This window comes from Eleutherodactylus coqui, chromosome 6 (assembly GCF_035609145.1).
Source record: "Eleutherodactylus coqui strain aEleCoq1 chromosome 6, aEleCoq1.hap1, whole genome shotgun sequence".
Taxonomy (NCBI): Eukaryota; Metazoa; Chordata; class Amphibia; order Anura; family Eleutherodactylidae; genus Eleutherodactylus; species Eleutherodactylus coqui.
Genome location: NC_089842.1, coordinates 168,554,037 through 168,574,405, shown reverse-complemented (window position 1 = coordinate 168,574,405; position 20,369 = coordinate 168,554,037). Strand labels below are relative to the sequence as shown.

General features: G+C 44.0%; 2 protein-coding genes across 6 annotated transcripts in view; one reads left to right on the top strand and one right to left on the bottom strand.

The window, feature by feature from the left end:
* BRF1 (BRF1 RNA polymerase III transcription initiation factor subunit) overlaps positions 1–20,369 on the top strand; it is a 286,967-nt gene that overhangs the window by 119,752 nt on the left and 146,846 nt on the right. The gene's annotated exons all lie outside the window — the stretch shown is intronic.
* Positions 2,352–7,970, bottom strand: BTBD6 (BTB domain containing 6). Of its 4 annotated transcripts, none has more exons than XM_066608174.1 (5): positions 7,851–7,970; positions 6,378–6,660; positions 4,262–4,352; positions 4,029–4,147; positions 2,352–3,698 (listed from the first exon to the last, which is right to left on the bottom strand). In XM_066608174.1, exons 2-5 carry the CDS (start codon positions 6,569–6,571, stop codon positions 2,666–2,668), a joined length of 1,437 nt encoding a protein of 478 aa, XP_066464271.1. In that variant the 5' UTR covers positions 6,572–6,660; positions 7,851–7,970; the 3' UTR covers positions 2,352–2,665. The 4 variants fall into 4 exon arrangements, with proteins under 4 accessions (XP_066464271.1, XP_066464270.1, XP_066464272.1 ...); XM_066608173.1 differs by lacking the exon at positions 7,851–7,970 and adding an exon at positions 6,967–7,267; XM_066608175.1 differs by lacking the exon at positions 6,378–6,660 and having other exon boundaries at positions 7,851–7,963.

Below are 20,369 nucleotides of genomic sequence, written 5' to 3'. Positions count from 1 at the left end.
TTACCCGTTTTGTTCTTAGTCTTGCTGTGAGTTGTCTATTTTTTTATTAGTATTTCTTTTCTTGGATGAACTGTTAAGCCTCATGCCGGAATATCGCAGTGGAGTCCATCACGGCACCTCCCAAAGACCCCATACTTGCCTCTCTGGATCTGCTGTGCGCATCTTGCCTGCCAAGCCGGCACGCATGCGCAGTACAGCGTGTGACGTGCAGACAGTGCAGGATGACATGGCCAGCGGTGGGTGGGGAGGCTATACTTCCACTGTACTGACAGCAGAAGCATAGCATGATGGCCGGCGTCCATTGACTACAATGAAAGCGGCCGTACGGTTTTCCCGCAGTAATTGGAGCGTGCCGCGGTTTCTTTCACGCTGCGGAATTCTGCAGCGTGAACATTGTGGTATTAGATTCAACAGAACCTAATAGCTGCGGCATATCGCTGCGGATTTCCGCCGCGTGAAACGTGGCAGAAATCCGTCCGTGGGTATTAGCCCTTACTTTTGGATTAACTCTTTAGCTGCTCTTGTAATGTTGCTGCAATATAGATGATCAAGAATGGTACACCCCTGACTTATGGAAATACGGAACATGCATTTTTAATTTCAACCCATTGACTTCTATGGGCTAAAAGCAGTACCCATACAATTGGAATATGTGAATTAATGACAATAACGTCATGCATAAAATAATTAAGGTCTAAAACAAATACAAATGGGAGTAAAATCATTTTAAATGTATCTCCTAAGGTCAGGCTTTTGGTCATTTCTTTGCATTGCACAGGTTATGAGAGTCGTCTTAGGGGTTTCCTCTCAAATCCTGACCTGTTGGAGAAAGTTGAGGATTGGAGTTGAAGTCTATTACTCCAGAGGTGGAGGAGATCCTTGCAGCAGTTCTCCATGCAGCTCATAAGGGAGGTGGCAAACAATCCCCCATAGATAGACTTGCACAAATATCAACGCTGTGCTGTGAGAAGTGATGTGGTAGAGAACATTCCTAGTGTCTTATTTCAGTATTAGTACTTCCACTTGCGGCTTTCAAGGAAAAGCTGCTATTTTTGGGCCAAGTAGACTTGACGATTCCAAGATAAGCGATTGTTTGCTGCAGTTAATACTAGCATTCGGTAAAGCCTACTGGGTAGTACTAACCACAATGGCCTAGAGAGCCCTGTAATGTACCCGCTCATCCACTACATATTTTAGATCATGCTGTTGGTGACCAGCAGAGTACTCCACCAGAATTTCCTTCATTGTAGCTTGGCCAAATCTAGTTTAACTCTTGGAGAACTTTCTATCGTGTACCGATGAGTATCAGCAAGTGTTTTATGTCCTGATTTAGGTTAAAAGTATTAATTTAGATATCTTCCTAGCAGATCAGCCTTCATACCGTAATTCATATGTCCCAGCATTCCTCCAATACTGCAAGCTAAACTGGATGCAGCTTTAAGCTACATCGCCATTTTAGTTGCCTGTAGCCTGGATATGAAGCACCACAAAGCGGTTACGGCGCCAGCACCAGGTATTTGTTGATTTGGATCGTTCGGATTCACACACATTGTGGTCAGAATTAAATGAAATTGCACAGTCACAATGCACTCTAGTCCTAAGCTAGTTTCCGAGTTAGGGACTCCCTTACGTAATGAGATAGAGAATGGGGTGACAAAACTGAAAGCGGCCTTCATGTTTTGGAATAAATTTCTGTCCCAGGACAGGAAGGGCAAGGGTGTAGATTACTTGCAGTTGTTCTTCTGTCATCTCCTCCCTCCCCTATTTTCGTGCCCCATTTTTAGCTGCAGTGACAATTTTCTAACAACCAATGCACTTTACATAATGCTCTCTGATTGGCCAGTGCAGATCACGTGAGCAATTCTGACCAATCAGAGAGACACATAGTGCATTGGTATTCTAACTTTACCAATGTACCGTACAGAATTAGGTAGTCTGAAAACTGCATTGGCTATTTTGGATGACCAAAACCAGGACCTGGAATCAAACGATCTGAGAGACTGCTGAGGAAAAAAAAAACATGAAATATACCTGCCTACCACTACAGTCCGGTTACAGAATTTTGTCCCAAGACCAGAGATTAGCTTTAACATCCATTATACACATGCATTGTCTTCTGTCCATTATGGGTATGTGGACTAATCTGTGCATAGTGTCAATCCAAAACCATGTCTCAGTGCTGACATCACTACAGTAATGATGCTGTATGGATGATGCTGGCGCATAAACAATGTTGTAACTTCTGCACATTGCTTGGTTTCATTGTACATCCCTTGTGTACTCGTGTAACACCAATGAAATATATATATATGAGGTATAAAATGGCATAAATGACATAGACCAGGCCGGAATCGGATATAAGTAAAAATCTTTTATGTAACATACTTATTTGCTTCTCCTCTGTTGAACAAGCTAAATTTTACCAAGTTATCTATATACAAAATAAATGCACATTATGTGCGGATTTCTTTACCATTTCCCTGCAATGTCGCAGTTTTCAAATAGCTTATAAATAAATAAAATAAGATTAAACTCTAAAAGCATTCCTTCAGTTGGAGTTCTGACAGCCCGCTTGTTACATTCCATACAGTTGGAGAACAGATTCCCCGTCACCCCTTGTCAGGGGCATCAGTGTGCTTTAGCAGTAGTCGGGAGGTGAGACGCTTCATGCATAAAAGATCAGCTCTGGAATTTGCCCCCCTTGTACCCCAGTCCCATTGGTACTGTCCGATGAGCACTGAAACTGAAAAGTCACTTTCCCACACTGTACTTCCGTCATGCCCTCTTGCCCAAAGTAACTGAGTTCGTTGCCATCCAGGATGGCACTGACAGTGTAAAACGTGTCCTGTTCCACCTGCACAGGATGCTCGAACCAGACCGAAAAAGTGTTACTAGAGCCATCGGAGACAAATTTAGTCAGATTTTGAGCAAGGACCACCCCTTGCCTTTTGAGTTCAATTTTGACACTATATTCGGCTTTGCCACAGCTCGATCCATAAAGCCCAAGTCCTGCTATAAATATCCTTTTGTCTACCGCAAACTGGATGCTGTCACAGCGCCCCCTGTATCTCCACTGGTTACTGCGGTAGGCCGAAGACTGGAATCGGTGGCATCTCTGAGGCGCGAGACCCTTCCTTTTAACGAGAGGGAACTCTAGTTGGGGTTTGTTAGCAGCCGTGTACCACAAGAATATACTGCGGGTCTCCTCCAAGGTTAAAATGTCTGACTGGGCCGCCCCATTGGCAAATTCCTCTAAAGTCATGGTTGGGATCCGTACCAAGTACAATGCTTTCCCCAGTACATTCCTTTTGTTGGTAGGCGTCACCGGCAGACCTTGGCGCTTGCACTCAGACTCCGCCCAATTCAAAACCGCTTCAAAAACAATATCTTCTTTAGTGTTTAACGTTTCCCGGGTCACAATAATCTCTAGGGTCGGCAGATCAATCTCGCAGAAACCTTCTGACTTCAGCGCCAGTTCAGCCTGCGCATCGATCACTTCCCAACAACGCAAGGTCAGATCGGGCTCCTCAAAGAGACGGCTTTGAGAAAGTAAGACACATGCATTTTTGGCCTCTAGGCTAGTCTCAAGGAAATTAACACAGGCCTTGGCCAGCGCGGGTACGATATACTTCTTGGCAGCGTAAAGCGTTGCAAGGACCGTGTCTGCTTCCAGGTCGATCTCATCACTGTACAGGTACCTGAGGGGAGAGAGCAGAACTTGGCCTTAGTCATACATCTGGATTGTATACAAGTCCACTGCAAGACTGGAACACTCAAAAAGTTCTCAACTCGAACTAAAAATTGGCGTTTTTTTTTTTCTCTTTAGTTCCCGGAAATGACTTCCAGAACTAGCTGTATACCTCGCATAATAAGAAGCCAAAGCTTTTGTGGTTTGTTTTTTTTGAGAACGACTATTCTACCAGCCATTCTATCAGCGAGCCATTAATGCCAGTCAGAATATGCATATTTTATAAGCTTTTATGTTCGCTGCAGTATTTCTTTTCCAATTCTTTAATGACCCCACTTACTTTAAAAGGATTAAAAAAGCAGCAGGTTCCACGTCTGGGATATGGATTTCTGATTTGACCTCTGCTAGATCTCCATAAAACATGGCGTAAAACACGGAGCTCCCAACGGCCAAAATATACTAGAAAAAAAAAGTGAAAATTTTAATGTTGCAAACCCGAAAAGGACGATCAGTTTTTTTTAGTGTTTTGGTTTTTTTTTGTGTGTTCAAATTTTTGGGGAAGAGTCAACATACCTTGTGAGCAGGAACTTTCTTGGAGGCCCCAACTGGCCCCACGATGAAGTGCACATCAGCCATTAGCTCGTTGTTGAACATCAGTGCATTCCTACAGGGAGAAAGACGTACGTATTTACTTTGAAGAACTCCACAGAAAAAAAAGAAAGCTAGCCTAAATCCAACTACAAAGGCTGATGTGCCTGTGTCCAATTGAAGTGGCCTTGCCTTTAAATGTAAATGATGGGATGAAAGATGTGACGCATCCTTTTCATGGGCGAACAAGAAAGGTCTGCTAATTTTAATCAAGCTGTTCTACCAGCTCTTTAGCTGCAGCCTGTTTGTCTCCTACGATTGTCAGCTGCCTCATACCAGTCTTATATGGGTTAATCTTTGTAATCGGAGGGATTTTCCCAAGGATTCATAGAAATTCTCACTGGCTTTACTTGAGATTACTGGAAATAAAATCTAAAAGAACATAGTTTTGCCTGGAAAGCATTTTCTTAATACCTCCCTCCTCCAGAGAGACAAGGGAGCAGGGAACACCGGAGAAGTGATGCTACAATTTTGGTTTATTTACAAGCATGGTCTTAAAAGAATAAATAAATAAATTGCTAATGGGTTTCTGAGCCAAGCCAAGCCCTGCGGTGACTGCTGAGGTCTATGTATCATTGCATGCCATGCCAGAATATAGCAGCAAAGACCTGGAAATGCAAGAACCTGCTCATAGCGTGACCACAAGAATGTTGATGCAGTACATAAAAAGAATCAATTCCGACCTATAATAATATACAGTTCTCAGTAACCACGACTTCATTCTATACACAGAATATACCAGAAGTTCCCCCCCCCCCCCCCTTCCCCCACCATATTCACATGCATGTGATTGCATGATCTTATTGAATGGTGAAAAGAAATGGGACGTAGAATGAATGGATGTGCAACAATCCCCCGCAAGATTGGTTGGTCTTTACGTTTGTCAAGACATTGATTAGAAGATGCAGCTCCTTTAATTTTCTCTTCTGGAGACTGGCGTGTGGTATCGCAGAAAGAGCTGTACTTGCATGATTTGACCCAGTGCTGTTCTGGTTGGTCCTGACAGCTCTGCAGTGAGGAATCCCCTATCTATATCACAATGCTCAGACCGTGTCCTGTTCCTGCTGATGCTCCTTGCAGATTAGCAATGGCTCAGTGCATGAGCTGCCTGCTAACTCAGTGCAGCGTCGGCGGAGGATGCTTGTCAGCTTAATACGTGCAGGACCTGCATATGGCGATTATGGAGCAGCGCTTTTCGCTCGTGTTGGGGTACTTACATTGTCTGGAGATTAGTGCAGTCAAATTCAAGAATATTACTTTAATGCTGCTCTCCTCGATTGCCCGTTGCAGCGCCGGGTTGGCGTAAGCTGCTTTCTCATGTAATCACTCCACTGTAGTATTAGATATGGTGTTGATCACTGTATTCAAGTGCTGTTGTGGCTTCTTCAGTTTTTTGATATTGTACAAAGACTATATATTAAGTATATGTAGATGCAAGGATATGTCTGATAGACTGCACAATGTAATCTATATTCCTCCAGGTTATGTGATGCTTGTTGTACCCCTATTTCTGGAGAGTCAGGGATAAGTTATGTGACTGCAGTTGGCTGTTCTTGTTTGTATGTTTGAAGTGCCACTATGTTATACTCCTATGACTGCAGCGTTAGGACTGTGCACCCTTGTTAACCTAGCACCAGGATTATGGACACAAGTGTCCACCTATGAGATTCAAGTCTCCAGATGCCAATCCTACGATGGTTGGCATGAAAGAAATGTCAGAAGGTGATAGCTGCCTGCTAGCAATGTCGATTTGTGATACCCCGGTGATTGCAGCGTCCGGTTTGCACACCCCAGTGACTGCACTGTCATTGGCACGCATGGTTGCAGCATCAGGCTCCGTAATCGCTGTGGGCGCAGTGCCAGGCTGTTCTACCTTTTTCAGTATTGGGTACTCCTGTAGTTGCCGTTGGTACCTTTTCGACTTCAGGTTCTGATTGCAGTGTCTTATGATTGCCCAGAAAAGTTAGGGTTCCCTAGTGCATGCATGGCTATGATCTGACTAGGGCTTGCAGGCCAGCTGCAGGGGGCACTGTGCGCTTACCTTTCCCTCAGGGTCGGGTGGAAGGACTGCCAGTTGGTACTCTCTATGTTGTTGTTGTTCAGGTTCTGTAGTTGCGGTGGCGGCGGTGCACTCTGCTGGATCTGGAGGGCGTTTTTCTTGGCGGTGACCGCAGCAGCGTTATTACTGTTGGCGATATTCGTGTTTGCACTAGCAGGGTAAAGCTCTGCAGCCATCTTCCTCTTGAGAGCCAGGGGCACTATCTCATAGCATGCTTGCACCTTGCCGTTAGCCCGGGCGCTCTTTTTAGACTTCTTTAAGGTCTCTGGAAGCAGAAGAAAGAAAGTCAAACACTTCATGATCCTGCCATTCAGGCAGCCTGGGTCTAGTGGCATGGGCAAGGGAAAAAATTAGCAAGAGCTCCTGTTTTGTAAGCATCAGTCACAGACACTGTCATTAACTTCCAAAGTCACCGGGATTAATTTGTCCATATGCAAAAAGCGGAGTAAAAAAAAACAAACACCATGCAGTTATGTAATCAACCTCTGTGACGTGTGTGCCAATACAATCCACGGACAGCAGTTGCAAGCGGTGGCACCCATAGGGGAAAGTAAACAAAATGCCCCGTTACCAGCTGCTCCAGCGGTCTAGAATATATCCAAGGGCTCCTCTAGGTGTAGCAGGCAGAAGTTTGTTGCACTCGCTCTATTCCTTTGCTGTCGTCGGCTTGCCTGGTACTCATTATGAGGATGGTTAGGTTGCCAGTGTGGGTGCACCAGCTGCCAGCGGTGCTGCTTTTGTGTATGCTGGCATATGCATAGCACAGGGAATAGAGACAAGAATAGAGAAAGGCGCCTCCTCCCCCTCTCCAGTGTGTGTGTGCTGGCTCCAGGCTCTGTGTGTAGAAGTGGAGAGAACTGGGCAAGGCTTGGGCTCAAATAGCAAGCCTGGGCTGCCTACGTCACAAGCCTGCAAGCCAATCGCAGGCGGCAGCCCTTGCCATTCACAGCAGCAGCAGCCTTTGCACCAACAAGCCCTTGTGTGTGCAGCTTAGCCTGGGAGAGAGGTGGGAGGACTCTGTAACCCCCCTCCTTCCTTCATCAGACAATATGTCATTCTTCTGTACTCCCACCCAAAGCCCTCATCACCCATCCAAGTGCCCAGGATAGACCCTAAGGGGCTGCGCTCTACAAGCACCTGAGCATTACTTTATTGCTGCACAATGATATCCAGGGAAAGATGTAGTAAAAGTTAACTCCATGCATGCTGGATGTTGCAAACAAGTGCAGAGAAGACCCCCACTTCATTTTGTTGCATGCACATGGTCTGGGGGCTGCAGAGCTGAGCAGTAAAGTGAAGCCAGGGAGAGCCGAGCAGAATGCATGGGAAGTTTGCAGAGATACATGTAGCAATGAATGTTGATACATAGAGGAAGCTCCCCCCTCCCCTTCCCTGCCAACATCTGCTGTGCAAACCCCAGGACGTGCAGGGGAAGCCCTCCATGCCCAGCTGTACCTGTCCGGGGCTACCGGCTGCTCTCTCCGTCCACACACACAGCCAGCAAAGTTTGGCGAGCAGGATCATCCATGGAGTGCGGAGCCATGATTGTGGAGATGGCAGAGGACTGGGAGGGCGGCACCGCACGGCGGCTCTGCCTTCTCCGCACACATCTGGGACGGGCACTTCCCTCGGTGGCCAGTAGAGGGCGCCCGCGCGGGCTAAACAGCGTTCTCATGCGAGATCCACTGCAAAAAGTTAGTGATGGATGCAAGTCTGGAGATGCTTTCTAAGTGCACACATTCATCTTTGGGTTTCTTACTCTGACAATTTTTTAACTGCCAAGGAAAATAATAAATCGGGTTAAGAAAAGCCTGTTTTGAGTAACAAACCTTATGGTTGCTACTATTGCTTCCACAATGTTATCACCCAACTTTTCCAGGAGCCTGAATAGCAGATTTGCAAATTTATACAGCCTAAGGGCTTGTTCACATCTGTGTTACGGCTTTCCTTGTCCGTGTGCCATTTCTTCCCCTTTATTTCAGGGGGTTTTCAAAGAAAATTTGATTTTTTATTTTTTTTTAATACTTATTTTTAACACAACAAGCGGAAACATAACAGACTGGAAGTAAACTGAAAGCATTCATTTTTTTTCTTTTAACCAAATGAAATCAATAGGGGGAAAAAACATTCTGTTTTCTACTCCGAAAAAACGAAATAGAGACAGAAAATCCCCAATGCAGGTGTGAATAATCTATATCTTAGGAGGAGGAAAGGTTTTCTTTTTGATCCTCTTGTAGGATGTATGTGTTTGGCACCGAGTGAGGCCAATGCATACATATTATATATTGTGTGAAATGAGAACAATGTCTGCACTGCACATTTAAGCCTGTTAGGTCAGTCCGGCAGTCCCGCAAAAAAGCTGTAGGTTGTCCAGATTATGTCATTTATATCCCAACAATTATATGATGTGATGCAGCATATATAGCTGCATGTGTTAAAACAAATTGCACTTGGCTTCGAACAAATGCATTCCTTGACATGAATGATTCTCGGCTGAGAATCGGAACATTATGCGTCGTCCCCCCCCCCCCCCCCCGTTACTTAGACAATCTGTCCAGGTAAAAATTATATATATATATATATATATATATATATATATATATATATACACTACCGTTCAAAAGTTTGGGGTCACCCAAACAATTTTGTGTTTTCCATGAAAAGTCACACTTATTCACCACCATGCGTTGTGAAATGAATAGAAAATAGAGTCAAGACATTGACAAGGTTAGAAATAATGATTTGTATTTGAAATAACATTGTTTTTACATCAAACTTTGCTTTCGTCAAAGAATCCTCCTTTTGCAGCAATTACAGCATTGCACACCTTTAACATTCTAGCTGTTAATTTGTTGAGGTAAGCTTGTGAAATTGCACCCCACGCTTCTAGAAGCATCTCCCACAAGTTGGATTGGTTGGATGGGCACTTCTGGCGTACCATACGGTCAAGCTGCTCCCACAACAGCTCAATGGGGTTCAGATCTGGTGACTGCGCTGGCCACTCCATTACCGATAGAATACCAGCTGCCTGCTTCTGCTGTAAATAGTTCTTGCACAATTTGGAGGTGTGTTTAGGGTCATTGTCCTGTTGTAGGATGAAATTGGTTCCAATCAAGCGCTGTCCACTGGGTATGGCATGGCGTTGCAAAATGGAGTGATAGCCTTCCTTATTCAGAATCCCTTTTACCCTGTACAAATCTCCCACCTTACCAGCACCAAAGCAACCCCAGACCATCACATTACCTCCACCATGCTTAACAGATGGCGTCAGGCATTCTTCCAGCATCTTTTCATTTGTTCTGCGTCTCACAAACGTTCTTCTTTGTGATCCAAACACCTCAAACTTGGATTCAACCGTCCACAACACTTTTTTCCAGTCTTCCTCTGTCCAATGTCTGTGTTCTTTTGCCCATCTTAATCTTTTTCTTTTATTGGCCAGTCTCAGATATGGCTTTTTCTTTGCCACTCTGCCCTGAAGCCCAAAATCCCGCAGCCGCCTCTTCACTGTAGATGTTGACACTGGTGTTTTGCGGGTACTATTTAATGAAGATGCCAGTTGGGTACCTGTGAGGCGTCTGTTTCTCAAACTAGAGACTCTAATGTGCTTATCTTCTTGCTTAGTTGTGCAACGCGGCCTCCCACTTCTTTTTCTACTCTGGTTAGAGCCTGTTTGTGCTGTCCTCTGAAGGGAGTAGTACACACCGTTGTAGGAAATCTTCAATTTCTTAGCAATTTCTCACATGGAATAGCCTTCATTTCTAAGAACAAGAATAGACTGTCGAGTTTCAGATGAAAGTTCTCTTTTTCTGGCCATTTTGAGCGTTTAATTGACCCCACAAATGTGATGCTCCAGAAACTCAATCTGCTCACAGGAAGGTCAGTTTTGTAGCTTCTGTAACGAGCTAGACTGTTTTCAGATGTGTGAACATGATTGCACAAGGGTTTTCTAATCATCAATTAGCCTTCTGAGCCAATGAGCAAACACATTGTACCATTAGAACACTGGAGTGATAGTTGCTGGAAATGGGCCTCTATTCACCTTTGTAGATTTTGCACAAAAAACCAGGCATTTGCAGCTAGAATAGTCATTTACCACATTAGCAATGTATAGAGTGCATTTGTTTAAAGTTAGGACTAGTTTAAAGTTATCTTCATTGAAAAGTACAGTGCTTTTCCTTCAAAAATAAGGACATTTCAATGTGACCCCAAACTTTTGAACGGTAGTGTATGTATATATATATATATATATATATATATATATATATCATGTGAATAGAACTTACATGGAAAAAATGCCCATCTGAATAAGTCCTTAGGGTTTTAATCAGGCTGGCATAATCCTCCCGCTGCTTGTGGAGTGGTAGTTGTGCTGCAGAATAAAGCCCTTCAGAGATATCAGATGCTTATTGGTGGATCGGCCCCCAGGAATATGTGGTAGTATACAATACATCTGCTATCAAATTGTTGCACATTTTCAAGTGTCGTCCAGCCTTTTTAATGTCCTGAAGGGCAAATCTGTCCAGATATTTAGCTGTATTGTACTAGGGGGCGGCACTACTGTATATCCAGACGGATATGCTGTACATATTGATTGCCCAGTATCTTGGTTGCACCCCCCTCTTACTGCATCTTCACATATATCATGTCCTATTAAACGTAGGCGACTCCTATACCTGCTATAGCTGGTGGTCTTGCTTTAAAAGTCCTTCCAATTATCAAGGAGGTTTGTAAGTCTTTGCAATCTCCAGCATAGGGGGCTTTCTGCTCCGATTGCATTTGCACTGGCATCATATTGTGGAGAACTGTGAGCATTTTGCAGGTCCAGATAATACCTCCCGAGCTAAAGGGACCGCAATGAATTGTAAGCGGCCCCCGCGACTGACAAGAGGCAGCGTAGCATAAATATTTCATCCACTATAAGTCTTCCACCCCCCTAGATCCCCACAGTGCTGTTGCAGTTCAGTAGCTTTGATAATCCTATCATGGCGTGCAATGGCTTCAATACTCATCTATGCATAAATAGGTCAATTAAAAGGCAACAAAAAAAAATATGGCAAGACCTGATAAAAAGCAAGATGAGAGCGAGATGGCATAGATCATCTGTCGAGTCTTATTGTGCATTCTCTGCAAGTCACTGTCATGAAGGAAGCGGGGCAGAAACAGATGGATCGATAAGACAGGAAAGACTGGGGAGATTGATCATTTAACATTGTGGATGTATTATTGTTTATTGTTAAATACATCCTATACTCCTTTAATCTGCCATCAACAGAACCTGCGAGATCCTGTTGTATGAAACATTTGTCAGATGCCAGAAGTAAATACAATGAACTTAGAAGAAAACTCCCAAAGAGTCGAGATGCAGGTTTGTGGAAATCGCAGCAAAATCTGGTCGGACTGTGGTGTGTTACCTCTCTCTCAGGACCTGTGAAGAGCTGAAGAATATGGTCACTGTAAGGCTGGGCTCACACGGATGGGTCGATGCTGGAGGCCTGTAGCGGATTCCGGCTGTGAGCCCGGCCGGTCACCCTGCCCACCTGATTTATCGGTATTGCGAATGACTGCGGCAGCTCACTGGCGGTCATGCACATTACAGTGTTTTTTTTTTTGTTTTTTTTTAAATTCATGGTTTGTATTTCCCACACCATCACCAAGCGATGACGCCGGTACCCACAGCCCATTCACAATGTTAATTGCGTATGGGCTGTGGGTTGGATGCCTCCGTTGACTTCAATAGAGATTGTCCGTGGCAAAATAGAGCATGCTGCAATTTTTCTTCCACTCGTGGAATTTTCAATTCGTATCCGCGAATGTGAAGGAAAAATCGAAAGTGCATGCCTTTTAATGCTTGCGTTTTGCTGCTTATCCTCTAAGCAGACAGCGGTCGTGGATTCCGCAATTAGAATCCGTCCGTGTGATTTTCCCATAATACAGAAAGGAAAAATCTCATTACTTCACCATGGTATCTAAAGCCACTAGATATTTGCATCCATGAAATCACATTTTAGTATGTGTGCCATCAATGTCCTTATTGCTAGGCTCCTGGACTGGTTTTAAACTGGCCAAATATACTGCTATTCCAAAAGTCATGGGATAGCAGTGTGTAAATGGATTATGAAGTTGCGTTCCCTCAGGTGACTGCTTGGGAATGTCCACACCTGTATAGGGCATGAGGTGTTCTCTTGTGAGTGAGGTTGGACACTGGCCAGTGTGCCCATGGCAAGGTGACCTATCGGAGTTCCAACAAGGCATGATATTGGGTGCCAGCAGATGGGACCTTCCACTTCTAAAGTTGTGCAACTATTTAACATTCCTCAATCCACTGTGTCATTTGTAGCAGGAATATCACGTTGTAGGCATTACCACACACAATGCAGTGGCCATCCTCAGGTACTTAATGATCGTGACATCTGGCTAGAATTGTACATGTAAATGGGCAAGCTACTCTGTCAAAATTCACATCCACATTCATGCAGGAGGCCCAACATGTATATTCTGTAGTGTTCTTAAGCGTCCATGGGATATGGGAAAAGACGACCCACCAGAGGCCTCTGGCAATACCACGGTTACAGCATCTCACCTGGGCTTGTGAATTTGCCAACTGGACCCTAGAAGACTGGCAAATGTGACATGGTTGGGTAAGTCATGGTTCCAGTTGTTTCAGGCTGATGGTAGGGTTGGTTTGTGTTGCTGACTCCATGAAATCATGGACCCTGGTTGTCCATAAAGGGCTGTGCAGCTGGTGGTGGTTCTGTATTGGTGTGGGGTGGATTCTTATGGCATAGGTTGGGTCCACTGGTCTGCCTGAATAGGCCATTGACTGGTTCCCACTGCATTTCACTGCTTGGTGACCTTTTGCAGCCCTTCATGGACTTCATGCACATGGGATGTAATGGAAAGGTCCATTCTCAGCCAAGCCCCCGACCTACAAACACCACTGTGGGTGGCTATCCAGACAGCATGGCTCAACATCCCTCCAAATGTCTTCCGTCTGCTTGTGGAATTGTTGGACAAAAGCTACACACCTACAACTGCCTCGTCGGGCAAAACAGTTGGCTAAATGTACATTGTGCCCAACGGGTGACCCGCTCCTTATAGCCACATACACGTGCTGTTATTAGGTCTGTTCCCATCTTTGTGTTTACTTCATGAACTACATACTAATATTTAACAGTACTTTATTGCACTGATCAGATACTTTTGGGTATATGGGTTATCCCTGTGACACAAACAGGTTCTGGACATGTTAAATTTCAACATGCTGATCTTTCTCCCCTTACCTCCTTTCGCGAACCCCTCAAGGATGTTAGAATGTTGGCCAATCATGCAGAAAACGGTGTATGGCTCTTTAGGCCGGTCTCACATGACCATATTTCAGTTGCGGAATCTACGTGGACGATCTGCGGAGCCATTGAAAAAAAATTGGAACTTTCGTATATTCACTCAGATGAGCGATTGCAATTTCCACGAGCGAATTTAAAATCACAGCATGTTCTATTTCTGTGCGGAATCCTCACAAACTGCTTCCATTGAAGTCAGTGGAAGCCGTCCGACCTGTAACCCATCCGCAATTGACATTGCAGTTAGGCTGTGGGTACCTGCGTATGACTGAGGCAAGTGTCCGCGGTCATCCGCAATACAGAAAGCGAAGGTACGCAGGGTTGACGGCCGGGGTCAGTGTCAGATTCTGCTGTAGGCTTCTGCATACGGAATCTGACACGTTCATGTGAGACCGGCCTTACTGACTCATGACGTTGGTGTTTTGTCCATAACTTCTGTAATGTCACAAAAATAGTAGCACTTTGTCACAGCTCTGCGGTAGTTGCGGCAGCAGACACTGGCATAATATCCTTTTTGAGTCTTCCATCAGACACATGCATTGGGAGTATTGCCCAATTCATGCCTCTAATATGACCTACATCATCCATAGACTCCCAGGGTATACCAGCCTGTTGGAGATGGCGGAGGCAAAATGCACAATCTGTTAGTCTGTGTCAAGTTCACGGAGCCCTATGGATAACTGTGGGATGTATGTATGCTCTGGAGTATATTACTGGCCCATTGTGTTGGTGGCACATACATTATGTAGGGTGAATACATATTATTGTATGTGGGTGTCTATATAATATTTAGCAGTTTATAGTTACAGGGTAATTTTGTAAATATACTGCTTGGTCGATGGGGGAGGATTCACAGTTGGGATAATTTCTTCTTCCACTAATTGTCTTAAATAGGGGACTCATGAGCGCTCAGCTGGTGTCCCATTAACTCCCCCCTGCTCTGACCCCATTCCTATTCCTAATTATCCATGCTTGTCAAGAGCAGACAGTGAAGATTACATATGGTGTACAGGAATAGGAGCGCTACTTGTGTCTGCTATACATGTGCGATTAGTAAAGATTTGCAGTTACTGTATCTGCTTGGCTTCTCTCCACTCCTATTTAGTACAACTAGCTACAAGATCAAAACTCTGTATTGTATGTTTTGTCTTCATTTTTTTTTTTATTAATGTTGTTGTGTTCTCTCATCATACAGTGATAAATCTAATGGGAATGTTCTTAGTAGGGTCATTATAGTTCAGGAAAGAGCAAATAGTTTTTGCTCTTCAGTTATTATGTGTGTGTTGAGAAGTCGTATAGTCCTGGAGTTCTTCGCCTTCCTCTCTCCTGTGCCAGCACAGGAGGTGGGTGCCCATATGGAGGGTGCTGCCTTAATGGGCTGTATTAACCATATACTGAACATACACATGCAGATATAACATGAACTATAATTCTGTTATCTTTAAACTGCCACTCCGGTGAATTATTTTTTTCGTCATTCATTCTGTAACTAGCCCTCCAGTATATATAAGTTGGCTAGTTTATATCTGAAATTTTTTGGAACCCTCCTTTTCCGGTAGGCCATGTGATCTCATTGTGACCGCCTCAGAATTACTGACCTCTATGTTCTTTCAAAAAGTCACTATTTCAGTCACCAGAATTTTACTATGATGATGATGATACATAGACTGTACCACACAAAGTCTTCTCAGGGAAAAACAGGACCCTCCTATCACAGTTAGTCCCATGTAAATGGACCATAAGTCAGGAGAGAAAGTTACGAGAAGAGATCATTGCTTTACACAAACTACGAGAAAGATGCAAAAAGAGAGCAAAGGTGCAGAATGTTCCTATAGATACAATTTAAAGCATAGTTCTGAAGTTCAAAGTTAAAGGAAGACTGGCTACACTACAAGGACATAACAAAAAGGGGAAGCCATCCCCGGCTGCCCCCGGATTCCTGAGGAGGCAGGTGGATAAAACCCTTGATAGTTATCCTATGGAAAGCGTTTCATGCGTTACTCGCGTGTGGATTATCGCTACAGATAACGCAATGAAGAATTCCCGTGGACAGGAGGCCTAAAGGAAAAAAGAATTGTCGGCTCTAAAATGTTAACGACTATATAAATATGCCCGGAAAATGTGGGAGTTTGTTCTGTGGAGCGATGAAACAAGTCTGGAACTTCTCAGGCCTGTGGATCACTGGTATGTCTGGGGGAGGAAGAATGAAGCGTATGCTGGACAGAACCCCCTGCCCACAGTGAAGCATGGCGGTGGCTCGCTGATGCTCTGGGGCTGCTTTGCTTCTTGTGCTGGAACACTGCAGCATGTGGAGGGCAAGATGGATGCAATCAAGTTTAGGAAGTCCAAGGAGAACGCATTATACCTTCTGTGGTTTGGCTTCAGAAGAAGCCCTGGAAGATTCTGGAGTGGCCATCAGTCATCTGACTCGAACCCCATAGAATATAGTTGGTGCGATATGAAGAAGGCGGCTGCAGCGTACAAACTTATGAATATTAGTGAACTGGAAGCCATTGCATATGAGGAAGGGGCTAAGATTTCGTAGCAACGCCAGTGCCTGACTATACATTATATTTACTGCAGGTCATAGTGGCAAAAGGCTGCTCTACTAAGTTTGTCTGGAGGGGATTGAATAATTCTGAGACTGCAGTAGGCATTAAAAGTGGCATTTTGTGGTGTTTGGGCAACCACTTGTTACATTAGTTGTGTTCAGCTATTTTAAGCTGATTTGTTTTTCTTTTTTTTGCAAATAGTTGAAAGTTTGCAAATTCATCAGATTAAGTGGGGTTGAATCGTTTTGTTAGCAACTGTAGGTCATCAGTAGTAAAGTCCCAGAAAACCTCTAACTTTGGCCTGTGGAGGTTCTCCCGCATTGGGTGATGGACCTAGAGTAGCATTCTGAAAGTACAATGAAGTTCACAGTGCAGCCCGAAACTAATTTCCTCTTCCATCCTGTGGAGCCTGACAAAACAGAACACACAAAGCAATGAATTTGGGGAAGTTTCATGTAAATGAGAGGCTATAGTCCTGTTTGGTTACTTTACACACAGGGGGCACAGCCTTCTGAATGCCACTTTCACCCCCCCAAGTACTCTGTAAATGCGGAACATAAACATGCTCCTGATAATGGCATCTTGTATTTACATAGTGTAATAGCTGAGGATATTTCAGGCGGCTGAGAACCTTCCCGCTGTATACTCTACTTCTGTTACTTACATGGCATTCAAAAGGCAGATTCATGGCGTTTCGAGACATATATCGGTAATAGAGATTCTACGGACGAGTAAGAAGTTGTTCCCAGGATTCTCGGGCGCAACTGGCATTGGACAACCCTGTCTGTGTGCCGTCTGATGTGCGATGATAAGTGCTATTCTTGTCCAAGAACAGGATATGCTGCAATATTTATTTATTTTTTTAATACTTTGGATTGTTCGAGTAAAAAAATAATTAACTAAAATTCCACGTGCGTATGCCCATCCAAAGGAACGGCTGCTAGTTCTGGCCGACTCATTTTTTCAGTCTGAAAATGGAAAGGAAACCAGCATGCATTTACACTGACTAAGAAACAAAAAGGGAAAAAACATTGTTATATCATTTATAGCATTATACACTTAATCCTTTAACCCCTTCCCGCTGCAAACATTTTTGTCCTTTTAACTTTTTTTTTTTTTTTAAACCAACCATAATCTTGGCTTACAGGGCTCAAAGTAGCTGACGGATTCCTCTTAAGAATTCATGCTGTTTTAAGCCTGGAGTATGAAGTGATTTTGTGTATCCATATTCCAAGGGGCCATGATTTCTTAATTTTTCAGCATTTTTTTTTTTTAACTTTATAAAACTTGTTTTTATTCTTTTGCAGGTTGAGACCTTTTTTTTTTTTTTTTGGTGGTGGGTGAAGGGGTGTTGGGGAAGGTGACAGCCTTGTCATCACTGGTTAAAAAGTTTTATGCAGTTAAGTATGTAATATAAATGATGCTTCTTTTTTTTTTTTTTACAATACTAAATAATTGGATTTTTAGAAATTAATTTCCAGAGATCCTTGAACATTCAATCCTGCTATCCTGATGTACTAAAATGTATTAGGCCCTTTTACATGGGACGAGTGTTGGGCAAACGATGCCTGGCACTTGTCCCCGTGTCTACTCGCTCCTGTACTATTACACAAGAGCGAGTATCGGCGGCTCATTCGCAGGACGGACAGCAGGGAGGCGGGCGGCTGGAGGAGAGTTCTACCCGCCCTTTTCCTGCAGAAGACTCTCGGCCAGTCGAATAGTCCTGTGTAAAAGCATGCAGAAACTGAACAACACCCTGCAGGAGCCTGAGCAACCAGAACAATAATCGTCCTGTGTAAAAGAGACTCAACACATAGTAGGCGTGGGGGGCCTCCGTCAGGTCTCTAGCAGCCCATCAGCTGCCTAACGACTCAACACGCTTCCTTTCTGGCAGTACACATAGGTACTATTGGTGCTAATCACTTCTGCCCTAATGCCCTTTACATGAACCAAACGTTCACTTTTTTGCTCGTTTCAGCGATAATCATTTCGCCTAAACACACACCTATATATATATATATATATATATATCAGTCCTTATGATATATCTCATAATATAATTCTCTTTTTTTTTTTTGCATTAAGGACTGACAATTCAGTTTTATAATTCAGTGGGTTGTCGCTTTTTTTTTCTTTTGCCCCAAGTGCAGTGTTTCCAAACCGAAAGTCCCCTTGTGCTGATTAGACAGTATGAATTTCTTCATAGGCTAGAAGTATTCTGTAACACCGCTGTCTACTACCTGTGCCGCTCTTCCTGTTGTCTAACATGTTAGAAGTTATAGTCTTGCAGCAGTTGATGGGCCATATACTGAAGACCTCTGCTCCGATGCATCAAAGTCCATATTTTCCCCACTGGATGGAGTCACTGTTTTCCAATGGCACCTCCAGTATTTACCAGTGCAGTTCCTTTGGCTTTCATCAGACTATTGGTAGCACTTGAGTCATCAGTGATGTAACAATGAGCCAAATTACTGCTCATCTGCTGCGGAATGAAGATCCAGCCTGCAGAATAGAGTTGAATTAGACTCGGAGTATATGTTTCCATTGGGCCGGGCCCACAATGACTGAATTCCCAGGAGGGCTCTGTGTGATATATCTGTGCTGTAGAATTAGAGGATTTAGGTCCTCCTGTGAACCCCTGGAATATGGCAGCTATTGGGTTAAATCCCATGGTTTCACTTGATTCTATTGTGTGCTGATTTCTATTGAGTTGTAAACGGTCTTTGTTTGTCTAGTCTTTCCTGTTTCATTGCCTTTCCCAGAAGTCACAAAAGGGAGGAAATCTGTGATGTCCTCAGACTCCTTACAGGACTGCCCTGCACACCGGTTCTAAAGCAATACCCATTGTAGGATTGTATCGCCCAAATACAAATCAGATAAGTGTTCCTGCAATCCTGTAAATAAAGCGGACTTCTCCGTTGGGTTCACGAGTGGAGCTTTGGCTCTGGTTTACGAGCGTATAGTAACCACTCCAATACCTTTCATCTGATATTGCCATCATGATTCTAGAACGGTCTGGAAAAAAATGATCTGTTCCACCCTGTTTTATTGGAATTTTACTAAGCATTACTGTTAGAGTGTGGAAGGACCATGCGCCGGTGCCACCAACTGCGGCACCTCCGTGGCTCGGCCTGGCTAAGCCCTTGAGGTTTAGGTAATCTCTCTATGCACAAGTTGTACATCTCATTGTGCGTTAGATCCTAGATATTGTTGGCTTGCTGTTTCCTCTATTGCCTGTAGCTCATTTTACTGCTGATATACCGGGGCACCATGATGATGGGTAACCATCCTATCCAATTATACCACATCACCGTGGCATATAGAGGCTACTTTAAAAGTGGTTGTTGTCTTTTAACTGTAAGGCTGAGAAGCCAAAATATGTGAACAGCATAGGAACGGTCGGATCTTGAAGGAGGTTATGAGAGTAGAATAACGTAGCTGCTTATTTTCAGAAATGGCGCCCCTTGGTCTGTGTATGGTATTGCAACTCAACCTGACTGAAGGGGAAACCGATGCAAAAAGCTGTCTGGACATGTGATAATGGCCAGTTGGAAGCCATTAAAATAAAAATGCCCCAATAAAAATGCCTGTTTTGGCGGAGAGGAAGCACTGTGCAGACCGCCCCTGGTGCAAGCACCGAGTCATCACTAGTGTTATAACATGAAGTTTTCTCGGCAGACTGTTTGTTTGTGTTGGGGTGGTTTGCTATTGCCTTCCCCAGTCATCTTTACTCCCCAGCAAGCTGGGTACTCATTTTACCAACCTCTGAAGAATGGGAGGCTGAACCTGAACCATGCGGGGATTGACCCTGCGTCCTTCAGGTCGTAAGCGAGAGCTTAGAACTGCATTTCTGCTGTCCTAACACTCTGCGCCAACGAGGCTGTTTCTTTTTTGCTGTGGTCCTCTGTAATGGACAGAACAGTCTGTTGCACTTCCCTATACAGTTGGGAAAAAAGGTAATCTGATGCATAACACCCTGAAAGTGGCCAAAAGACACCATTTGTTTTTTTGTCCTATTTCGGGTGAATGGAGGCCCCACTTATGCAAGGGAATTTGAGCTCTGTGTGTGTATATGTATGTGT

Bases quoted from the DNA above. Each gene is read 5' to 3' on its own strand.
- BTBD6 (XM_066608172.1), bottom strand. From the start codon at position 6,730: ATGCCACTAGACCCAGGCTGCCTGAATGGCAGGATCATGAAGTGTTTG. The intron at 4,353-6,377 runs GTAAGCGCACAG...TTCTCCCTGTAG, and splicing joins CACCCGACCCTGAGGGAAAG to GAATGCACTGATGTTCAACA. The intron at 3,699-4,028 runs GTAAGTGGGGTC...CTCTCCCCTCAG, and splicing joins GCTTTTTTAATCCTTTTAAA to GTACCTGTACAGTGATGAGA.